This window comes from Simochromis diagramma, unplaced genomic scaffold (assembly GCF_900408965.1).
Source record: "Simochromis diagramma unplaced genomic scaffold, fSimDia1.1 OVJJ01000822.1, whole genome shotgun sequence".
NCBI classification, from domain to species: Eukaryota; Metazoa; Chordata; class Actinopteri; order Cichliformes; family Cichlidae; genus Simochromis; species Simochromis diagramma.
In genome coordinates, this window is record NW_024387520.1 from 5,512,982 (window position 1) to 5,532,487 (window position 19,506).

At 42.0% G+C, this 19,506-nt stretch overlaps 1 protein-coding gene across 2 annotated transcripts in view; it reads right to left on the reverse strand.

Annotated features, from left to right (window-relative positions):
• The window catches only part of bmp1a (bone morphogenetic protein 1a), a 30,396-nt gene extending 11,621 nt beyond the window's left edge, over positions 1-18,775 (reverse strand). Inside the window, exons 1-6 of one of the 2 annotated variants that reach the window (XM_040019166.1) lie at positions 18,056-18,775; positions 8,141-8,254; positions 5,173-5,289; positions 4,580-4,697; positions 3,041-3,219; positions 2,713-2,818 (exon numbers count right to left, since the gene is read on the reverse strand). In XM_040019166.1, the coding sequence (XP_039875100.1) occupies positions 2,713-2,818; positions 3,041-3,219; positions 4,580-4,697; positions 5,173-5,289; positions 8,141-8,254; positions 18,056-18,200 (779 nt within the window). In that variant the 5' untranslated portion in view covers positions 18,201-18,775. The remainder of the gene's footprint in view (positions 1-2,712; positions 2,819-3,040; positions 3,220-4,579; positions 4,698-5,172; positions 5,290-8,140; positions 8,255-18,055) is intronic. The other variant, XM_040019167.1, reaches the window with a different exon arrangement.
• Positions 18,776-19,506: the final 731 nt, after the last annotated feature.

Consider the following 19,506-nt stretch of genomic DNA (forward strand, 5'->3'; position numbering starts at 1 on the left):
TAGGAACAGAGTCAGAGTTGGACTGAAAACAGATCAGGGTGGATTACCTCACATAAATATACCCCATTGTGCAGCCAGCTGTAGAACATACTGCAAATTTATAAGATTAAGAGCCTAAGTCCAAATGATGACCTGGGAGTGACCACAGCTAAATGGACATGTGCTGACCTGACTGAAATTCAATACAAGATAAAAACCATTCCCTCTTTAAAACCTCAATTCCATGGAAGTAGTGGGCTTTGTTTCCTGTAAACCTGGAAGCTAAGACAAGACAAAAGTTTGTTGTTTGCATGGAGAAGGAGTACAAATGTCTCTTTTCCCCTTTGTCTCTGTTCTGCAGTCTTTTTCTGTACACTAACAAACACTGGAAAAGCAGCAGTAATTCATCTCCGCTCGGCGTGAAGTGCATTAACAACCTACAGTTTGGATGCACGGGGCCAGGCAGGAATTTCTGCATACTGGCCTACATCCAGCCTCAGCCTCTGTTTAGACAAAGATTTACTCCCCACTGTCTGTTTGTTGCGAGAGCATGGCAGCTATCTGGGAAGAGGCCACAACTCTGAGACTGTAACCTCGGGCATGGGAGAGCCAGTGGTGGGAAATATAAAAATATATGCATGTGCAAAGCTGAGGGAAGGGCTAACAGCTGGTTCTTATATCAGGCGGAGGTAGTAATGATTATAGTCTGCGCTTACTTGTTTTTTTGCTTTAACTTTAGGTGCCCAGAGATCAATTTACACCCACACTGAGTGACTGAAGGCTGTCTGGTAGATGGAGGGACAGTTCTACACACTGAACTAGTATCATATCCCGCACATGACATTAGGAGATGGCCATGATATTCACACGCCTGCAAACCTGGGTTGTAACAGCTTTCAAAAATAATTTAACGTATACTGCCAAGTTGTCTTGAAGCCACTTGCAGTGAGTGTAGTGCTGCTTTTGTAATTACAATAATGAATCAGCAGCTGAAAGAGTCAAATACTCCTAGTTCCTCTATTCTGGCTTTGTAGTCATCCAGATGGTAAAAATACTCGAAATTAACCACAGCCCCTGATGACTAGGTCAAGAAACCAGGCTGACTTGTGTTAGTCATGTACCTTTTTTTCCCCCACCCGCCTTAGATGGAGCCTTCATCCAACACTGTAGCTTCCCAGTGATGTGCTAAGCAACAGCACAACATCTGGCAGGCCTTCCCGTAGAATACAACAGGGAGTGAAGAATGAGGTCAGCCGATGACAAATTTAAGTATCACTAAGAATACAAACAGTTCCTCTTTTACAAGCGCATGTTTTTCTAAGCAACAAGTTTCTGGAAGATTTAATGCCAAAATTTCAGCTGGTCCTCTGCAGTTCTTTGTACTGACGTTACTGTCCCAAGTCTATGACGCACAAATTTCAAATCATGTGACTATTTAGTTTGTAAAGCATTAAAAAGGAAAACATTTGTATTTTTTTTTTAAATCCTATGTAGATTATTTAGGGATTAAAAAAATGCTGCTAGGTGTGTGAAGACATTCAGTTTGGAGGTAGTCATAACACCAAAGTGCTGTGAAGATGCCAAAATGTTCCACTCCAGAATATAGGTCTCTGCAGTAACCTTGGGTGACATCATTTGTCCCACCATGAAAATATTTTCAAAGAACTCTTAGGACCATAATGAGGTGGTTTATGGATGAAACCCTTTACGAGAAGCTTCACACAACCTTGAAGGTAGTGTCCATAAATGCTGTTGTGATGAGGCAGGGCTACTGTTGCTGAGCTAGCTGCTTTATTGGGGCTGCTACTGCAGGAAAAAACAGCAGGAACCAAACAAAGGAGCCTTAATTTAAAACAGGCAGTGTGAAAGAGCGAGTATATCCCAGGCAAACACTTTTACTATGCCTGCAAAAATTCACATCCCACTTTTCTTATTTAGAGTTACAATGTGTCTATTGTCATACTGCTAATCCGGCAAATGCCAAAATTAAAGCGAGAAGTGTAAATGATACCGTTTACAGGTAAACCCTATAAACAAAGACCACAGACCAGTCCAAAGAGACCCAGTCACAGTCTGAAATGGAACCTGGCATCCAAGTTCTTCTTACAGCTTCCTCCATTTACCTGATATACGACTCCCAGTACACCAGCAGGTAACCTAACCTTGTCCAAATATCACTTAAAAATCATAGTACTACTTCTCCAGTTGACTTTAGGCTCAATGCAATGTGAGGATTTATTAATTTATTTCTTTTAAAATGTCATGCCAAAAGATATCGGGTAGAAATCGGTTTATTTTTGCACTTAGTGACAAAAGACACTAAATCAACAGCAAGCTTTGAAATTTTTTAGCAATTTCTTGTTAAGAACAAATATGCCACTGCTGTAGATTTCTGTAGATCAGGTTGCATGTGCTGGTCTGGTGTGTACATTTAATATAGAGTTTTAATATGATGAGCTTGTACAGCTGCACTGATCTCTACTGGACTTTCTAGTAAAGAAGTAAATACCTGTTTTTTAATTTATTTCTTCCTACAAGAATTGGGATTTGTGCCACATTACTGAGCGGCTGCTCGCAGAAACAAACCTGGAGCATTACACACCAGTGCAGTCATGAAACATGGAAATGGAAAACGAGATGAGACCAAAGTCGGAAATGGTTCAGTCTGACTCGCTCTTAGACTAGTTCTCATGTCTGGGGCTTATGGAGTTGAACTTTGGGTTTGGCTCCTACCTGGAGAATGTATTCCTGGCGTAATGCATGATACTGTCAAAGTCATAGACTTCTCCTAAAGAGTCCACCTCTCCTGGCTCCATCTTCAAAAAGTTATATTCCTGCCCTGTAAAAGAGAAAAATTCAGACCGAACCCTTACGTCAGGCGTAAATATAGACTCTCAGGATTAGGTTCATGAAAACACTTCTGCAAGTTTGTGGTGTTTTATTCTTAGCTCAGAGTGTGTGAATAAATGTGTGACTCTTAATATTTTATCTAACTCTCTGTCTCCGTCTTTCACTTACACACATTATTGCTGAGGGATCTCGGAGAAACCTGAGGTCTTACCTGGTTGAATGTTGTCCCTGATAATGCTGACGTGATCATCTCGGTCGGGTCGTGTGTGTTCGTGCCAGAACCCAATAACATGACCTAATTCGTGCACCACAATGCCAAACTTGTCACAGTTTTTCCCTATGGATATGGCCTGGGGGCCCCCTCCGCGGCGACCCACATAGGAGCAACACCTATGAATCAGCAGGCAGACACACATGGAAACACAGGCAGGCAGTGTGTAAGTCAAAACACAGAGACTAGACTTTATGCTTCACTTCATTTAAAAAAAAGAAAGAAAAAAAAGTAGTGAGTGGAAAAAACGAGGTTAGCAAAGAGAGAAAAAGGAATGCATCTCTGGCTCTATCTATCTCAACATGCTGCTTATGTATATAATAAAACTAGAAAAGAAATCACCTCAGAATCTCTGCTCTGTTTTATAGTCGACACATACAGGAGTGACATTCATTCATCTGTCTGCTAGTGGAAACGCTGAGAGTAACTGAGGAAGCTGGCTGCAGCGCTCCATCTCGATGTGACATGAAAGGTTGAGTGTGGGAGCCTGCAGGATGGGCACACACATAATGGCCCTGTGGGCCAGACAGCCGCTCTCTAATTACAGCGAGCCAAGTCAGGCTCTCCTGAGACACGCCTTGAACTTTGCACAGGACAGATGGGGGCCTGCTGAATATGCAGCAGAGTCAAGCGTTCCCACTGCTAACCGCTGCTGCCTGTGCGGATAATGTCATCGTTGTTGCTCCAGAGGCCAGCTACTGGGCTAAAAATGGCTTTTAACAGTTGGCTAGAAAAAGTTTCATGAGTTGCATCCTTTTTCCTGTTGGTACTGAATGATATAAATCAGCAGGAGGGGTACATTTGAGTAATGACATAATGGTATCCGGCTTGTGGACCAAATCTGAGAGGTTGATATGTCCCCTGGAAACCTCTGTAACAACTCTGACTTCCTTTTCTCAAAATCCTAAATGGATTTGCATTCTTCAACACCAAATGTTTTAATGAAAAACTGTTTCACGACGGCTTACAAAGAAAAAAAAAAAAAAAAAAAAAAAAAGAGCCCTGCACATCCAAACAGGTTGTCAATAGTCGCTTAGCAACGAGAGCCACCACCAGCACTTCCCCTGCGTATCTGTTTAAAGAGAAATGCTGAGTGGACACCGAGCCCGACTTTCAGCAGAGTGCAGCAAACAGGCAAAGGAAGTCTCTCCCTCGTGCCCTGTCCTGCACACCGGGTATGATTTAAGCACCCAGTGACTGATGCAGTGTGATGATCAGGCACAGGAAATTCCTGCCCACCAAATGGTTTGCGCTTTAAGGGCTGGCAGGGGGGCAGAAAAAAAACCACCCAAACCCAAAACAATTCCTACTGACTGCAGAGAGACTGCAAGGAGAGGATGAACAATGGAGAAACTCTGCTGAGCAGGAAGCAAGGAAAAGTATTAGGGCGCTAAATAATTAGCTGCAGACACTGAACAGAAACAGGCCATTGTTCAGCTCCTACTGTACACATGGGAGCTTAAAACCCCACTGACTCACCCACATGGTCGGTAGGTGAAAACAATATAGCTTTCCTCAGTCGTCTTCTCAATAAAGGTCACACAGGTGTGCTTCTCCCAGTGCCGCATGGCTTGGCGGAATATAGCCCGCTGGCTGCCTGAAAGGGAAGTCGGAGAGGGTGAGAAAACACACTCCAACAGCATTTCATGGAAGAATGGAGATGAATAGAAACACAGTGAACAGACGAGGCTTAAAAGTAAAGTCATACCAAGTTCAAAATGTGCCTTTCTCATCGTTAACCATCATCACACACACATGCAATTTAAAGAGTCCCAAAATGTTATATTTATCATGTCAAGAACTCAATATTTGGTTTGCTTTTTAATAAATTGCACAACTACAAGCATACAATTTTAAGGCGATGTAACAAGATCGCACAAGATCTCAGAAGTAAATATGGTTATTTCTAGAAGCAAAACACTATGAAGGGTACCACGTACTTTACTTTGCAGACATCCAGTATTGTTTTACAGATTATAGTTTACAAAGATTTGTGACTTTAAATGGGAATGAATGATGCTAATTATGTTTACCACATCTGGTCACACGTGAGCACATTACATGTTACTTACCACTAAAGTTTCCACTGATGACATAAGGGATGACGCCGTCGGGCCAAATGCGCTCTGGTCTGGATGTGGCAGCTCTTTTCCTGCGCCGTGCACCTTGCCTGCTTTGACTGTTTGAGCCTGAGGATTTGAACCAACCACGAGACAAAATAAAGATCATTCAGAGCATTCCTGGGTGAAAAAACCCCCAGCCGTTCCTCCAACATCGGCACAAAGAGATAACAAGCTGTGCTTCTACTTAATAGATTCCATTTTTTTATTTGCAAAAACCAAAGGGCTTTTCAAGGCTTGAAGCCGGTTATATTAATGTTGGCTGGTTATTAAAAAACTAATTTAAGTAATTACATTAATTCCATCAAAGAGACAGTTCAAATAACACTGTACTTCTCGTTGTGCGCTGAATGGATTTTTATTAAAGCAGAGTCTTTTCTTCTTTCAAATTAATTTTAATGTCACTCATCCTCACATAAATGCCACCATACAGACTAAGCCCCCACCTAAACCTGATTATTATTATTATTATTATTATTATTAAAGAAACATCCTTATGCGAACCTCAACTTTGATAAACTTGCAGAACAAGCATGAGCTCAAAGTGCATGTGATGAATAAGCCACAAGTGGATGTAGGCTTAGTCAGTCGATCTATTAAATGATGCATATTTGCAGAAATACAGATGGAAGTGATTTATCTGATGAAGCAGTTACTGCTGTGGTTTTAATTGGGATCTTGCATTCTACGTTAGGACACCAACTTAACTTGTAGAAACAACAAACAAAAGGTGCCAATGATTTATACGTAATCGAGCAAAAAAACAATTAAATTCCTGCGGCAAACACCATCAGGGGTTTTTTCTTGTATTTGTAACATCATCCAGAATTATTAATAATAATTCTGGATGATGTGACTCTCGATAATGTGGTGTGTTGCAACTTCACACAAAATCCCCTTTAAAAAAAAAAAAGAAAAAAAAAAAAAAAAAAAAAAGGAGAAGTGACTCCAAACATGAGGAAATCTGTAGGAGTGAAAACTTCAGCAGTCTGATGATCTTAAACTTCTGAGAAAGCCCATTAAACATACGCACCAAGTAAATTTAGTGGGTGCGCTGGGATGAAGTCATTTTTTTCCTTACACAATCATATGTTTGTAAAGCTTAACAAAGAACTGTTGTACTGTCACATTATTCTTTTATTTGGCCAAATCATTTAATGTATTACAGAGAGCTGGGACAACGTCTACAGTTCCCAGATAAAGGCTCCAAAGCTGATTTCACTTAGTTTTTCATTTTGCAGCAAAGGTGTGTAAAATAAATGTGTCATCACTGTGAGTTCTATTAACAAAAACCAGCAGAATCCATTTGATATAAGGGCGCTTGTCTAAACTTTATTTAAAAAAAATTGATGTAACACTTCTATTAGAAAACACCTATTAACACACTGACCTATGTGCTTTGTGGTTGAGGTACAAACAGACATCACCTTCTTCCAAGGTGTACAATTATTAGAAACTTTATTGGGAAACGTCACCTGGGTGACCCCGATGAAGGCCCGAAGCTGCAAAAACAAGCGCTGGTTGTTGTTTCATAGCTATACTTGAAACGGTGCGGCTCGGCTCATCTTCTCTTAGTATATTTGATTAACACGCATGCCGTAGATTGCAGCACGCTTTTTAAATTTGCTGGAACAATGTGTTCTGTTGAATTTCAGTCCGCAGGACTAAATCTTAGCAGCCTGGCGAGATCAATTAGCACGTACACTTGTGCATGTGTTGTGGAAAAGGCTGATAACAGCCAAATCTGCTCAGCTAACTGATAAGAAGTCCTGGGGAGGCAAAACTTGTGCGTGATGTGTTAATTAAAATAAAACGATTAAATCTTCCATGTTCGTCCGTATTTAGACGGGGAATGTTCTGGGTGGTGTGTTTTTTTTAGGTCAAGGCTTTAATCTGAAGATAAAGTACCCAAGACTTTTAACGTGACCTCTAAAGTGACATGATAATTGAGAAAAATGACATATCAAAGTTATCTTCACTGCCAATTAGGATCCACACCTGTGCAGGGTGAGCAGGTATTGATATGCGTGCAGCCCGAGGCGCCAAGCGTTTCTATGAATGAATGTTGATCAGGGTGGAAAACAGCCACCTTGTGCAATGCACAGTTGCACCGGCTGTGTTTTCCTATTTTGAGCTATACCTTTCCACTGCTTAACACTCGAATTTGCTGTGACTAAACTGCTCAAGCACACAGATAATTATTCAAAAGGTGAGGATGTACTTGTAACCTGCTTCTGATTCACGAGTCTCATCTTAATTCCCCACCTTGGGTCAAAATTTATACTAAAACTACTAAATACTAAAAATCAAACCAACACGGCGAATACTTTAAGCTGCTGGAAATGTATTCATAATTCACCCCCCCCGCAAAAAAAAAAAAGTTTGCTTTTCTTGGCGCGCTTATTAACTCGAACAAACAGCACTGCTCAAGCACAGACAGATGTGGATATGCTTGTTGGTTCATGTTCGCTCAGAATTTACAGGATTGCGAAGTCCACTGGTCCCGGCTGACTCACAGCGGTTGATTAAATAGCACTTTTCACTGGAGAACATAAAACTGACAAAGCCCAGCAATCATTCATAAACATGATGCTACAGGTGTAGCAACGTAATGATATCATCACAGTTGTAGGCATAAACATTTTGAAGAGGGCTCATTAAAAAACACAAAGCTGCCTTCCGGCAGGTGCTGCTGGAGCCGACTCTCAGTTCGAGAGGTTGGAGCGGTTTTACGGCTGTAGTGTTGGGAGCAGAACGTCTTTGTCTGCAATAATCACCCAACAATGTGGGAACCTTGTTCATTTCAGCTCTTTTGTTGCAAATTTAGACTGACAATATAATCTGCTTTGCCTTGGTGCTACAATAACTACATTTTACATCATACTGTAACCTCAGAGGTCTTTCTGTCTGTTGTTGTTACCTGTATTTGTGCGATTAACAACCTGGACGGTTCTCGCTGCCAGATCTATTATTCTGTCCACTTTAAAGGATCGCAGGTCTTCCTCATCCAGAGCAATGTCTCCCAGAAAGGCAGCTGAAAGAGACACACAGAGACAGCACATGTCAGACTATGTGTAAGGCGACCGCACAATATGAAGCATCCGTTTGCACTGTCCTGTAGCCTCAAGCTTTTCCTGCTGCTCAGACTGGGAAGTCCAGCCAAAACTCTTGAGCAAGTTTCTTAAGAAGACACACACACACACACACACACACACACACACACACACACACACACACACACACACACACACACACACACACACACACACACACACACACACACACACACACACACACACACACCTCCTTTCGGGACTCTGGCTCCGTTTACTCTCTTTATTGTGGAACCCAAGTAAAGTTGTGAAACAGAAGTGTGTCAGTTCGGATAACAGGAAGGCTGCCTTGTATTAACCCAGTTACAGGACAGAAAACAAAAACAACACACTGACTTGTGTAATGCATAGAGCATGAACTTGATAACCTACTGACATGATTTATGAAAACGAATCGAGTCCGGAAGGTAACATAACGTACTGTGCCGTGGCACACTTGGATAGTTAATGGAAGCTATCAAATATGCTACAATGAGACACCGACGCTGCCTTGACCGAGTAATATGGGGCACCTTGAACACGTAATAGCTCTTTAATGGGGCCAAGGAGAGAGAGAAATAACTAAACAGTCCCACTTAATGAGGAATGTCCTTTATTATATATATATATTTTTTTAACTAAAAATCTCCCGTTGCTAGAAGTCCACTCTACAGAAACTGGGTGCTTGGTTTTACGGGCTTTTAACACCAGCATGTTTCCGGAATTTATAGCCAGGCCTGCATGCAGGACTTGGGAGGGGATGGGGAGTGGAGTGGGGCCATTTCTAGAGAAGGCAAAGAGGCTGCACTGTAATCCATCGCTAACCAGGACATGACAACTTGAGAAGGAAGAGAGGAAGGCGGCACATGAACAGGGAATGCAGCTGTGGAGCAGAAAGAAAATGACAGCCTTCTGCATGCTTGTTTGGTGGGTTAGTGTGATGGAGGTAGAGACCAACCCCTCAGGGGCAAGAAGCCCAGAGGACCTTTAAAATGCAGAGTAAATGGGAGTGATTTATAGCGGGCGTGTTTGTCAGAAGTTTTAGTCTGTGATCTTAAATCTGACACCCCAATGCAAGGTGTCCTTACAGCAGAACACACAAGAAATTAATTTTGTTTCATTCTGAGCTCAGGATATTTTTGGTTTCTTTAAATACAACACATACATTTGGCCAGATATGACAGTTTTTTTCCCAGTACGTGTATAAAAGTTTTACTGAGGTCTGAGACAAGAGAGAAAGGGATGGAAAGCACAATAGAGACACAAAAGAAAACCCCTACTTGGCTCTGGCATTCAAAGGAGTATTATTGAAACAATCTGGAGCTGGCTCTGGTAGATGCAGGCTGTTTTGTTTTTTGTTTTTTTCTTTCTTACCCTGAAGGTCCTACAAGGATGCACAGCTGAATGACTTAATTAGAGGCTAATGGCACAATAGGAAAAGGCGTTTGTGACAGCTGGCATGGCAGGACACGCAAAAAAAATTCCAGAGGTCCTCTAATTTCTGCAAGTCAAAAAACAACAACAAAAACAACACACACACAACAAAAAAAAGAAACTGTCCAAATCTGAGACAAAACAGACCTCTCACAATCAGCACTCACGCTGACAGCCACTGCCAAAAACACTACTGTTAAGGGACAGCAACCAGATGTTGAGCAGTGCAAGACAAACAGATCTGACAACAAAAGGACTTTTTTTTCCACTTTTATCTTCGGATTATTCGATTCCCTGAACTAACCGAGTGCTGAAAAGAACAGACAATACTTAAAGAACAAAATTCCAAGTTACATAAGACAACACAGACAATGTATAAAACACTACTGAAGCAGAAAAACTGGACAACATGTCCTTTCACGTGTAACGTTTCTGTATCTAACGTGAAAAGCAGCGATTTAAAAAAAAAAAAAAAAAAAAATCCGAGGTGCGGGCTTTCTCCCACCCCCTGCGCTCTCCGAGTCCCAATCATCCACAACTGTTCTGGAGACAGGCCGGTTAATCCGCAGTGTCATTGTTCTCAGACAACAGTGGAGAATGAAGTGAGCAAATGCACAGCCCGGTGGCATTATGAACTCATTTCCCCCAGGCGCAGCAGTCGTCCTGGAGACGCTGTTGCAGGTTTATGGAAAGACTCTCAGGGATTGTGAATTAATCCCCTTGTCTCCTGGCTTTAATTATCCACAGACACAGGGTTTTAGGATTCTTTTGTGTACAACTCTGGGTTGGGAATGAGGACAGGCTATGGAGAAAGGTGATAAACTTGCATGGAAACAGAGCGCTGACATGATGCAAAGTACAAACACAGTGAGATGGCAGGTTACAGCCAAATGAGTGCGGCAGATGGCAAGTGATCACCATGGAGTACAGTGCTGCATCTCTTTCCAAACATTTTTCATTACCTAATTGACAACAGCTGCAACTAGAATAATAATATTAATATCCATGCAGAATAGCTGGGTGAAGGCAGTGTGCTTTCTCTTCTCTTTTTGTGCAATAATCCATGCATCTTTTGCATAAGAATGCAACTTAAACACACATAAATACAGGACCGATCTTTAAATCAATGGACTGAAAAAAAATAAATTGACATCTGATTAAGTCCAACCTCCCCCATCACTGTTTTTTTTTTTTTTTTTTTTTTTTTAAAGTTAATCTAAACCATCCTAATCCTTCTCATCTTGGACCGCCCATCAATCAGCATATCCAGTCAGATTACACATGAGACCTCAATCAAATTAATCCCATTGATTTGTGTAATGCCCTAGCCTCGACCTCTATGGTGTCAAATACTCCTGGACTATTCCCATAAATCTCCTTCCGTGAATACCAGACCACGACATCTGCCACTGAAACCTGCACAAACATCAATACTAAGCCTAAACAGACACTGAAATCAGCCTATATTTAGAAGGCCAGTTCCACTCGGGAGAACACGGTTTACAGCATCCCCCCAGTATGTGACCCAGCGATTACAGATGGGAAAAGCTTGGCTAATATGCAAGCACGGAATGCATCACAATGCATCACCGCCTTTCACCACTGTGTTTGCTGACAAATGCTGCAATTTGAATTCCAATAGAGGTCAGTGTTATATTGAGGTAAGGCAATTACCATCTGATGAGAGTGTATCACTAAGTTTTCCCAGGTAGAAGCCCCCCAACCCTCTCAAGAGGAGCTTTTGTTTCTTTAGCAGCTGTTTGAAACTGAAATGCACACAAAAAATAGTCAGGTAAAAAAGTCTGTGCAACAAGAATACGGAAACAAACTAAGGAATGAAGAGTGTGATGCCAGTTAACTGTCCTTTGTGAAAACACCAGCTGTTATTTATGCTTACCTTGACATTTTCTAACACTGCAATTTGAGCACAGGGCAGGAGAAAGAAAGAAACTGCATATCTGCACTGCGCTCGCTTAAAACAAAAAACAAAAGAATGTAACAAATGTGTAATTAGAAGAAAGCTTCTGACAAAAGTAACAAACTACTGCTGCTTGAGATTCAGGCAATTATTTTCCAATAAAAGCCTGACGTCTCGTCGCCCACTGCTGCGATCAAGCCCGAGCTGCTGTCATCGCCCTGCAGCGTCTATCGTATTGACAGAGGGGCTTCAGTTGCAAAGGGCACACAGCGAGAGACTGCCGCCCCTTTAACATTTCACACTCCATCAAGCCCATTAGCAGATTGGATTTCCCAGCTCATCCTCGCCACTGATTACTGATATACCCAACTACCAGTCAAACTACCTCTAATGATTCACCAGCTCTCCAACCATTTGTCTTTTCCCCCCCCCAATGCCAGCACTACACACTACTTGAGCTCCTTACACAGATGAATAATTCAGTGCCAGACCGTAAGGATTCTCACCTTTGACAAAACGTATTTTCACCATCCAGGCTTAATATTTCAATTTAGACTGCTCTTTGCATAACACATCGTTTCGTGTGAGTTTTTCTCAGAACAGATGTGCAAACAAAAGTTTAAATGAGCTTGTGGGTGAACTTAATCTGGGAGTAATCCTTAACTCATAGCTTTCCAATAAACAATAACCATCTGCAGTTAAAGAAAACACCTTTAGTATTCATTACAGGTGGGGGAAAGAGAGAAAACAAAAACAATAACAATTCAACACAGCACGGATGAATCGTTCCGGTAAAACTGAACAATGAAGGAAAAATTGTTAGGTTGCTCATCATTCCAGACCAATTAGGCATCATTTGAGCCACTTGAGTGAGCATTGGCAAAGCATTCAGGCTCTGCACTCACCCTTGGCTTTTCTGTAATGCAAGATTAGTTATTACTTAGCTCTGACGACAAACATATTGTTCAAACTAAAGCCCTGAGATCACGCCTATAGATTGGCTCCCTAATCACTTGAACCCTGCGGAGAGAGAAGTGGCAGGGGCTCTTTAATGTAAAAACAAACACTCAGTGTGGGCTCGGCTATATGGCCTGCATTCCATGATAAAAGAAAAGCATCTGCTTAAGTGTTGCTTGAGGGCCTCGTCTTGAAGTTCAACAAGGCAGCCCCATCACCCCAAAGCAGGAGCCGGAGATAGAGCTGGATAATGAGCGGCATCTGTTTTGAACTGCTGTTTTCCAGCCACTTGGATTTTTTAAAAGACACAATGTCCTTACACATGGGATGCCAGCATGTAGCTCATTTTACATCTACAGGATTGTTCATCTTTATAAAAATACAAAAGCATCACAAATATACAGCTTAAGTCATTTCAAATGAATCACAGTCGGATACCAAAAGGTGAGGGGTGACACAACTCTCTGTTGACAGCGACAAATGCTTCATGAGCAGAAAGCAGACCAAGGTGAACGTACCAGGCTCCTTCATGAATGGGTCGCACTAACCTCACCTGGGATAGTGTGGCACGGTAAGACCGGCCTGCCCTAAATCTTGTTGCCGTGCTTTCTCTTGGCAAATGGTGAATGACCCCGTCTGTCTTGTTTTGGCCAGTCTGAGTGAAATGGAAGAAAACTACTTGCATAGGTGAGTGGATGAGAAGAGGTGCAGAGGTTGACCCGTCTGTAGATGAGGCCACAGCAGCAAAGAAGCCTTCTGAGGTAACCTATTTTCAGATCTTTGGGGAAATTATCCATAATAACTGGTGGTCTGAGAGGGAAACTGGACTCCTGCACTTCCTTCAAGTTGTAAAAAAAAACCCAGCTGGGACAGCAGACTTTTACCAATCACAGGTCGTTTAACACCTAAAGTCCAATTAACGTCCAAAGCAAAGGAGTCGAACAATCTAATCTCGTTAGAAAAAATAAATGTCTGCAGTGCACGTGTGAAAGCGGCTTTCATTTTAGACCCGTGCCATATGACGCGTGAGCATGTGCCAACGCTCAGAGCATAGCGGAGAGAGCTGCAGCAGAACTGTTGTCTGTTTTCAAAATTGCATTGTACATTTCTCCCTGCTGCAGTTTTAATGTGCACGACGGTCAGCCCACTCAGACTACGCTGTCACAGAGTATTTAATAGATTAAGATGTCTGCTTCATGAATGAATGCATGCATTCAGACAGTGACTACTTTTCCGATTATCATTTAAGCAGAGAAGACAACAAAAGCATGACTGATTCTCATCCATTTTTCATTTCGAAAACGAGTGGCGCTAATCTCAGTGGGTTGTTAGAGTCTTAAATGTTTTCCTGGGACGCTGCCAAGTTAGGAGTTCTGCAAACTAAGGAATTTTCCACTGGTTAACTCCTAAATAGAAGGCATGGTTTCAGTGTTATTGCACTGCTAGATTAAATCAGTATACTTGTTTTTTGCCTGGACTAAAGATGAATCATTTAAACCTTTGTTAGTGTAAAACTTAAAAAATAAAATAAAATGTTGACTTATTCAGGGAAGATAGTTAAATAGTCTCAGCTAACTAGCACTGCAAATAAGCAGAGCATAACAGCTAGAGAGTCCTCCTGCAATGATACACTGGTGCCAAATAACTTTTTAATTAAAACCCATTAAATTCATTTCCCAGACTTGACCAGGCTAACCACAGTCACTACTTTATGACTTCTCATGGTGGTACTTGAGTGTAAAGTGGGAGGGCTAAGTGAAAGGAAGAAAACTTGCTGTCAAGAAGAAACTCCCGGGGGGGACAAAAATGGCAGGCAGCATGGGAAAGCAGAGATAATTGAATTGACTAATTATAAAATTGAATGATAACGCCCAGACACCACAGTGCAGTGAGCAGGTAAATCCCTGCCTCTGGCCTTTGAGCGCATTTCCTCTTCTTTGATGTTGTGAGCCATCGTAGAAGAACGCATCAAGCAGCTGTAGCGCGACACTATCATCAGGAGTCAAAGTACTGAGATGGCATCATATTGAGATGTGATTTCCAACCCCTGCTTACAAAAATCTGAATGGGAATCATTCAATTTCATGTATCCGGCAGTAATTTGTGAAAATCCTTTCACTGTGTGGAAGAAAGGACAGCCCTACAGAGGACGAGCACACACACTCCTCACAGTAAGCGTTTTCCTGGGTGGAAGCAGCATAATATGAAAATGCTGACCTCCAGCCACAGAAAGAGATCAGATTGACTCATAGTGATGAGCTCAGGAAAAATAAGAGAAAAATCAATAATCCACAAAATCATCGCTGGTGCCTAAAGACAAGTCTGGTTTTATTTGTTTGGGGTTTTTTGCTAGAATGAATGTCTCCGTCTCTGATGTATTAAACTGAGTGAGGAGGAGTGAGGAGGAGATCTTGGACATTTTGCTGCTTAGTAGGAAGAAGAAAAGCAGGTGGGTGCTGAAAGAGCTGGAGACTGGGAGGGTTCGAAAGAGTGGGAGTTCATGCTTGTGACCATCTCCAAAGCGCATGTCTTCAGAGAGGACCGTAAACAAAACCGTGCTCGCGACACCTCGGACAAACCGCAGAACAAATAACGATAACATCCTGACCGAGATAAACATCAGTCAGGACTGAGGATTATTAAGTAATGAGACTTTTCTTTTCTGTATCAATATTTAACTAAAAAAAAACAAACAAACAAAAAAAAAAACTGCTTCTTCCTAGAACTGACATTGTCATTGTTTTGTCAGTTTACCGCTCAGCAACAAGAATCAACATTTACCAGTTAATCCATACTAGAGGTCCGGTACGAGCACTTGAATGACTCAGATAAGAGGACAGCGAAAACAGGAAGGAACATCTTCATCATTTGGACTTCACTCTTTTTGTCATGTTTATGTACAACAACAACACTCAAAGCGCAGTCTTTAGATTATCCTTACTCCTCTTCTTTGGGTAGTTGGGTAACTAAAAGTAGGAGGACTGGACTCTGTTGTATAACTGTCTGACACATCAGAGACAGTCAAATGCTAAAAATCAGTAAGCACTTCCAGGACTTTAGAGGTCATTGTGACTGAAGCCAACTCTCTGTATCTGTAACCTGAATACTTTTACCAGATGGAAAAGGCAATCTGTTCAAACTTCCCCAAAGGGATTTGGCAAGACAGTGAGCTCACAGTACAAAGAAAGAAAGAAAAAAAAGAAAAGACTACAATGACAACTCGGATAATCTTTGGCAAATATAGAGGGAAAATATACAGGTCTCACCACAGGCAGAAGAAGCACATATATAAAGGATGAACCAGAAGTATGTACACCGCTGTGGAACATGACCAGTAAAGTATTTGCTTCATGATAAATTAAGAAATAGATAAATGCTTAAATGTACTATTTTAAAAACAGGCCTCATTCTGCCTTTCTTTAGATATATTTCCAGCTCTGCTTTGATTGAGGTGTTTTTGTTGCTTCTCTTTAAAATTCCCCTGAAAAGGTGCTGCACTGGATTCAAGTCAAGTGACATACTTGGACAGGCCATCGTTTTTACTGTTTTTTTTTTCCTTTCTTCTTTTTCTTCTCTAGAGACTTTAATTTTGGCAGAGGGTTTTGGATCATCATTTACTGGAATATTGGTCCGTTCCCAGGCTTCTGGAGAACGGGAGCATCCTCACGAGGCGGCTTTTTAGTCATTTTAGTGCCACCTTCTCCACTGTGCGGCAGTCCATATTGGATGCACCCACTCTGAGCTGGACTAACAGATCTTGGTCTGACCAAAGAATAGGGTCCTAACATTAATCAGGCTTCTCTTTATCTTCTTTAGCTAAGCTTAATCTTGTGATTTTTGTCGTTGTTGTTGTCAGAGAGCAATTGAGAGTTAGAAATTACCATTGTGGAATACCCTTAGAGAGCTGTCACACAAACTGATCTCCGTGCCAACTCTGATGCACCCGTCCTTTTGTTTTTTCAGAGCCAAACTGTGCAAGCAGAGCACTGTGTGTTTACGTGTGTGTGTGTGTGTGTCCGTGGGGTCATTTCAGGAGGACAGCCACTGCAGCTCTGATTAGTGGCACCACGGCTAGTACCTCCTGATTTCTGCTGCGCCTGCGTTTCACTTGGTAACTGATCTTCCTGTAGGCTTTTCCATCTGTGCCAAGTCTCACAGTCACATTGTTCAAATTCACTGAGGACATGGGTCCAAAACAGGCACTTTTTCACAGCAGCCATTTTGACATGTAACCCAAAGTAAACACAGGTCTAATTGATAAAAAGAAAAAGAAAAAAAAAGTAAGTAATAATTAAGCTCAAATTTAGTGTGTCACAGCGATCCCAGTGAGCCCGTGCGAGCCAAAGCCAGGGGGTTTTTTGCCCCCATCTGAATGGAACTGGTCTACATGGGCTTATATTAATTACACCTATGTTAACCCTGCAAGGACATGTCAAAATGGCAGCTGTGGAAAGTTATGCCACTCAGGTCATTTCATGAAATATTTGCAAGGAAATAAGGCCAACTTGAAATCAAAGTCGTCCTGAATTTGCTCCAGCAATCCAAAGCTTTTTTAACTTTTGTGTCAGTGTTCACAGATCTGAGATAGTCTGTCGAATTATTCAGCTTCCCCTTTGGAGCCTGTGTCTTCTTTACAGTACTGTAAATTTATGATTTGGGGTTTTTTTTTTAGCTCTTACTGTGGAGGAGTGGAGGCTTACTTTCTTCCCTGTACTGCAACAAATAAAGACAACCGCCAGCAGAAAAATATGTGCATAAATATCTAAACTCGACTGTACTCTACTTTCTCCCCTCCTCCACTTTGTTTTAAGTGGCCGTGCAAACAACCGGTAGGGAAAGAAAAAAAAAAACCGAGAGGAGATCTGTGCACTGACAAAAGCGGCCAGCAAAGGGAGAAGAAGTCTGCAAATCAAAGTGTAAAAATCCTTTGTTTCCCCAACAGCGCAGACTTTTTTATTTTATTTTTAAGTATATAACAGAGGAGACAGCCTGCAGGAGGGATTTGATCACATTTTTAAGCACGAGTGCAAACAGCAGGCTCCAACTTTTTCAACCGAAAACTAAACCTCCCAGAAAACTTTTGTGTCGCGAAATGCACACAGAAAGCCTTCAAATCGATGCGTTTTCATCCCTACGATCCGTGGAGCCGCTCTTTGAGCTGGGTTATACTGTGTACGCCTCGGATGGCTCAAACTGCAGAAACTATGTCACTTACTACAAAACAATTGCACACAATGTTCCCTCAAGCCTTTTAAAAACTACATCCACTACTGTCATCTCTCCAGAAGCGTTGCTCTGGCCGCTCTGTGCGAGCTCCACGTTGAGTCGTGGCATTTTTTTTTTTTTTTTTTACCTCCACATAAATATGGTTTTTAAAAAAGAAAATCATACACAGTACAAGAAAAAGAAAAAACGATGACAAATCAAATCTCACCAGCTTTGCAGGGATCCTTGTAGTCGATCGTCTCTGATGTGGCAGTGGGCTCCACATAGTAGCCTGGATCAATCGCGTCCAAATCGATCGCCAATATCACGCCAAGACATGATAGAAGAACCAAACACCTCGCCGAGAGATCCATGTTTGTGGAGGGGAAACGGCGAAAGGCGAGGGATAAAGGTAGAGGAGAAGAGAGGGACAGAGGGAAAGAGAGACAGAAGTGGGAAAGAGAAATAGAGTGAGAGAAAATGGGAGGTTTTTCTCTTTTCTTTTCTTTTTTCTTTTTTGGTCGGGGGGGACGAGATCCCTCTGGAGGGCGGGTTTTAAATCCAGCCTCTCTCCGGTGTTTTCTTGGCTCTGGGGGCAGTGATTTCTCTCATCCAGCCGGAGCTTAGGGCTAGTGCGGAGGACTGCCCGAGAAACTTTGATGATATGGCAGCCCAGCAGGGGCGGAGAAAATCCCCAATTACCACAGATGCACGTGTGAATTTTTATTGTTACCTTGTCTGCGCGTGAACAGCGAGTGAGTGACGAGAGACTGGCCGACCGGGAATGTCTCTTTGTGGATAATTATTATAGTGAGGGTAGTTTCCCCTCTGCTCTGCTATACACACGGTCAGAGACCCGAATTATCTCCCCGGAACCACCGCTTTGTAAACACCCCCCAGTTTATAAAAGTTCAGCCGCACTCTGCGCGTAAATTCGTGATTTTTTCTTTGTTTTTACACTCCACGTTGTTTCCCCCTCTCCCTTTACTTCCACGAGCGCAATTATTCACACGCGCACACTACCGAACGGCCGCCCACTCGCATTATGACATGCACGCGCAAACAAACAAACAGACCCTTCTGAAGTAAAGGAGTCACGAGCGAAACAGAAGCGGTTAGTGCGCCACCTGTCGGTAATGTACGGAACACATTTAGACAGATTCACAAAGAGTTAAAATAAAAAAAGTAAAAATAAAAAAACAACAACAAAGAAGAGATAACCACGGAGGACAGTCTGAGATGTGGGACGCTTGTTTCCGCTAGAGAGGGGAAAAAAAGACAATCATAAGTCAAAATTTCGATGTTATCAAACTTCTGAGAAAATAACTTGAAATTTCAAGTTATTATTATTCTTATTTCCAGCAGAAGGTTTGTTAATCTTAGTAAAACGTGTGGCCCTGAACCCTGAAGGGTAGGCTGTACCTGACAGGTGCTCTAGGGTGGCTGTAAGTCAAAATGTGGAGCAGGTGATCTACTAACCCGCTGGTTGTTCGAGCCCTGGCTGCTCCTGTCTACATGCCAAAACATCCCTGGGGAAGATACTGAAGCTCAAGTTGATGCATCCATTGGAGTGTGAATGTCAGACAAAAAGCATGGACAGAAGTGTATGAATAGGTGAGGAAGGCATGTTTTCTGTAGTGCTTTGAGTGCTCAGGTAGAGTAGAAAAGCACTATATAAGA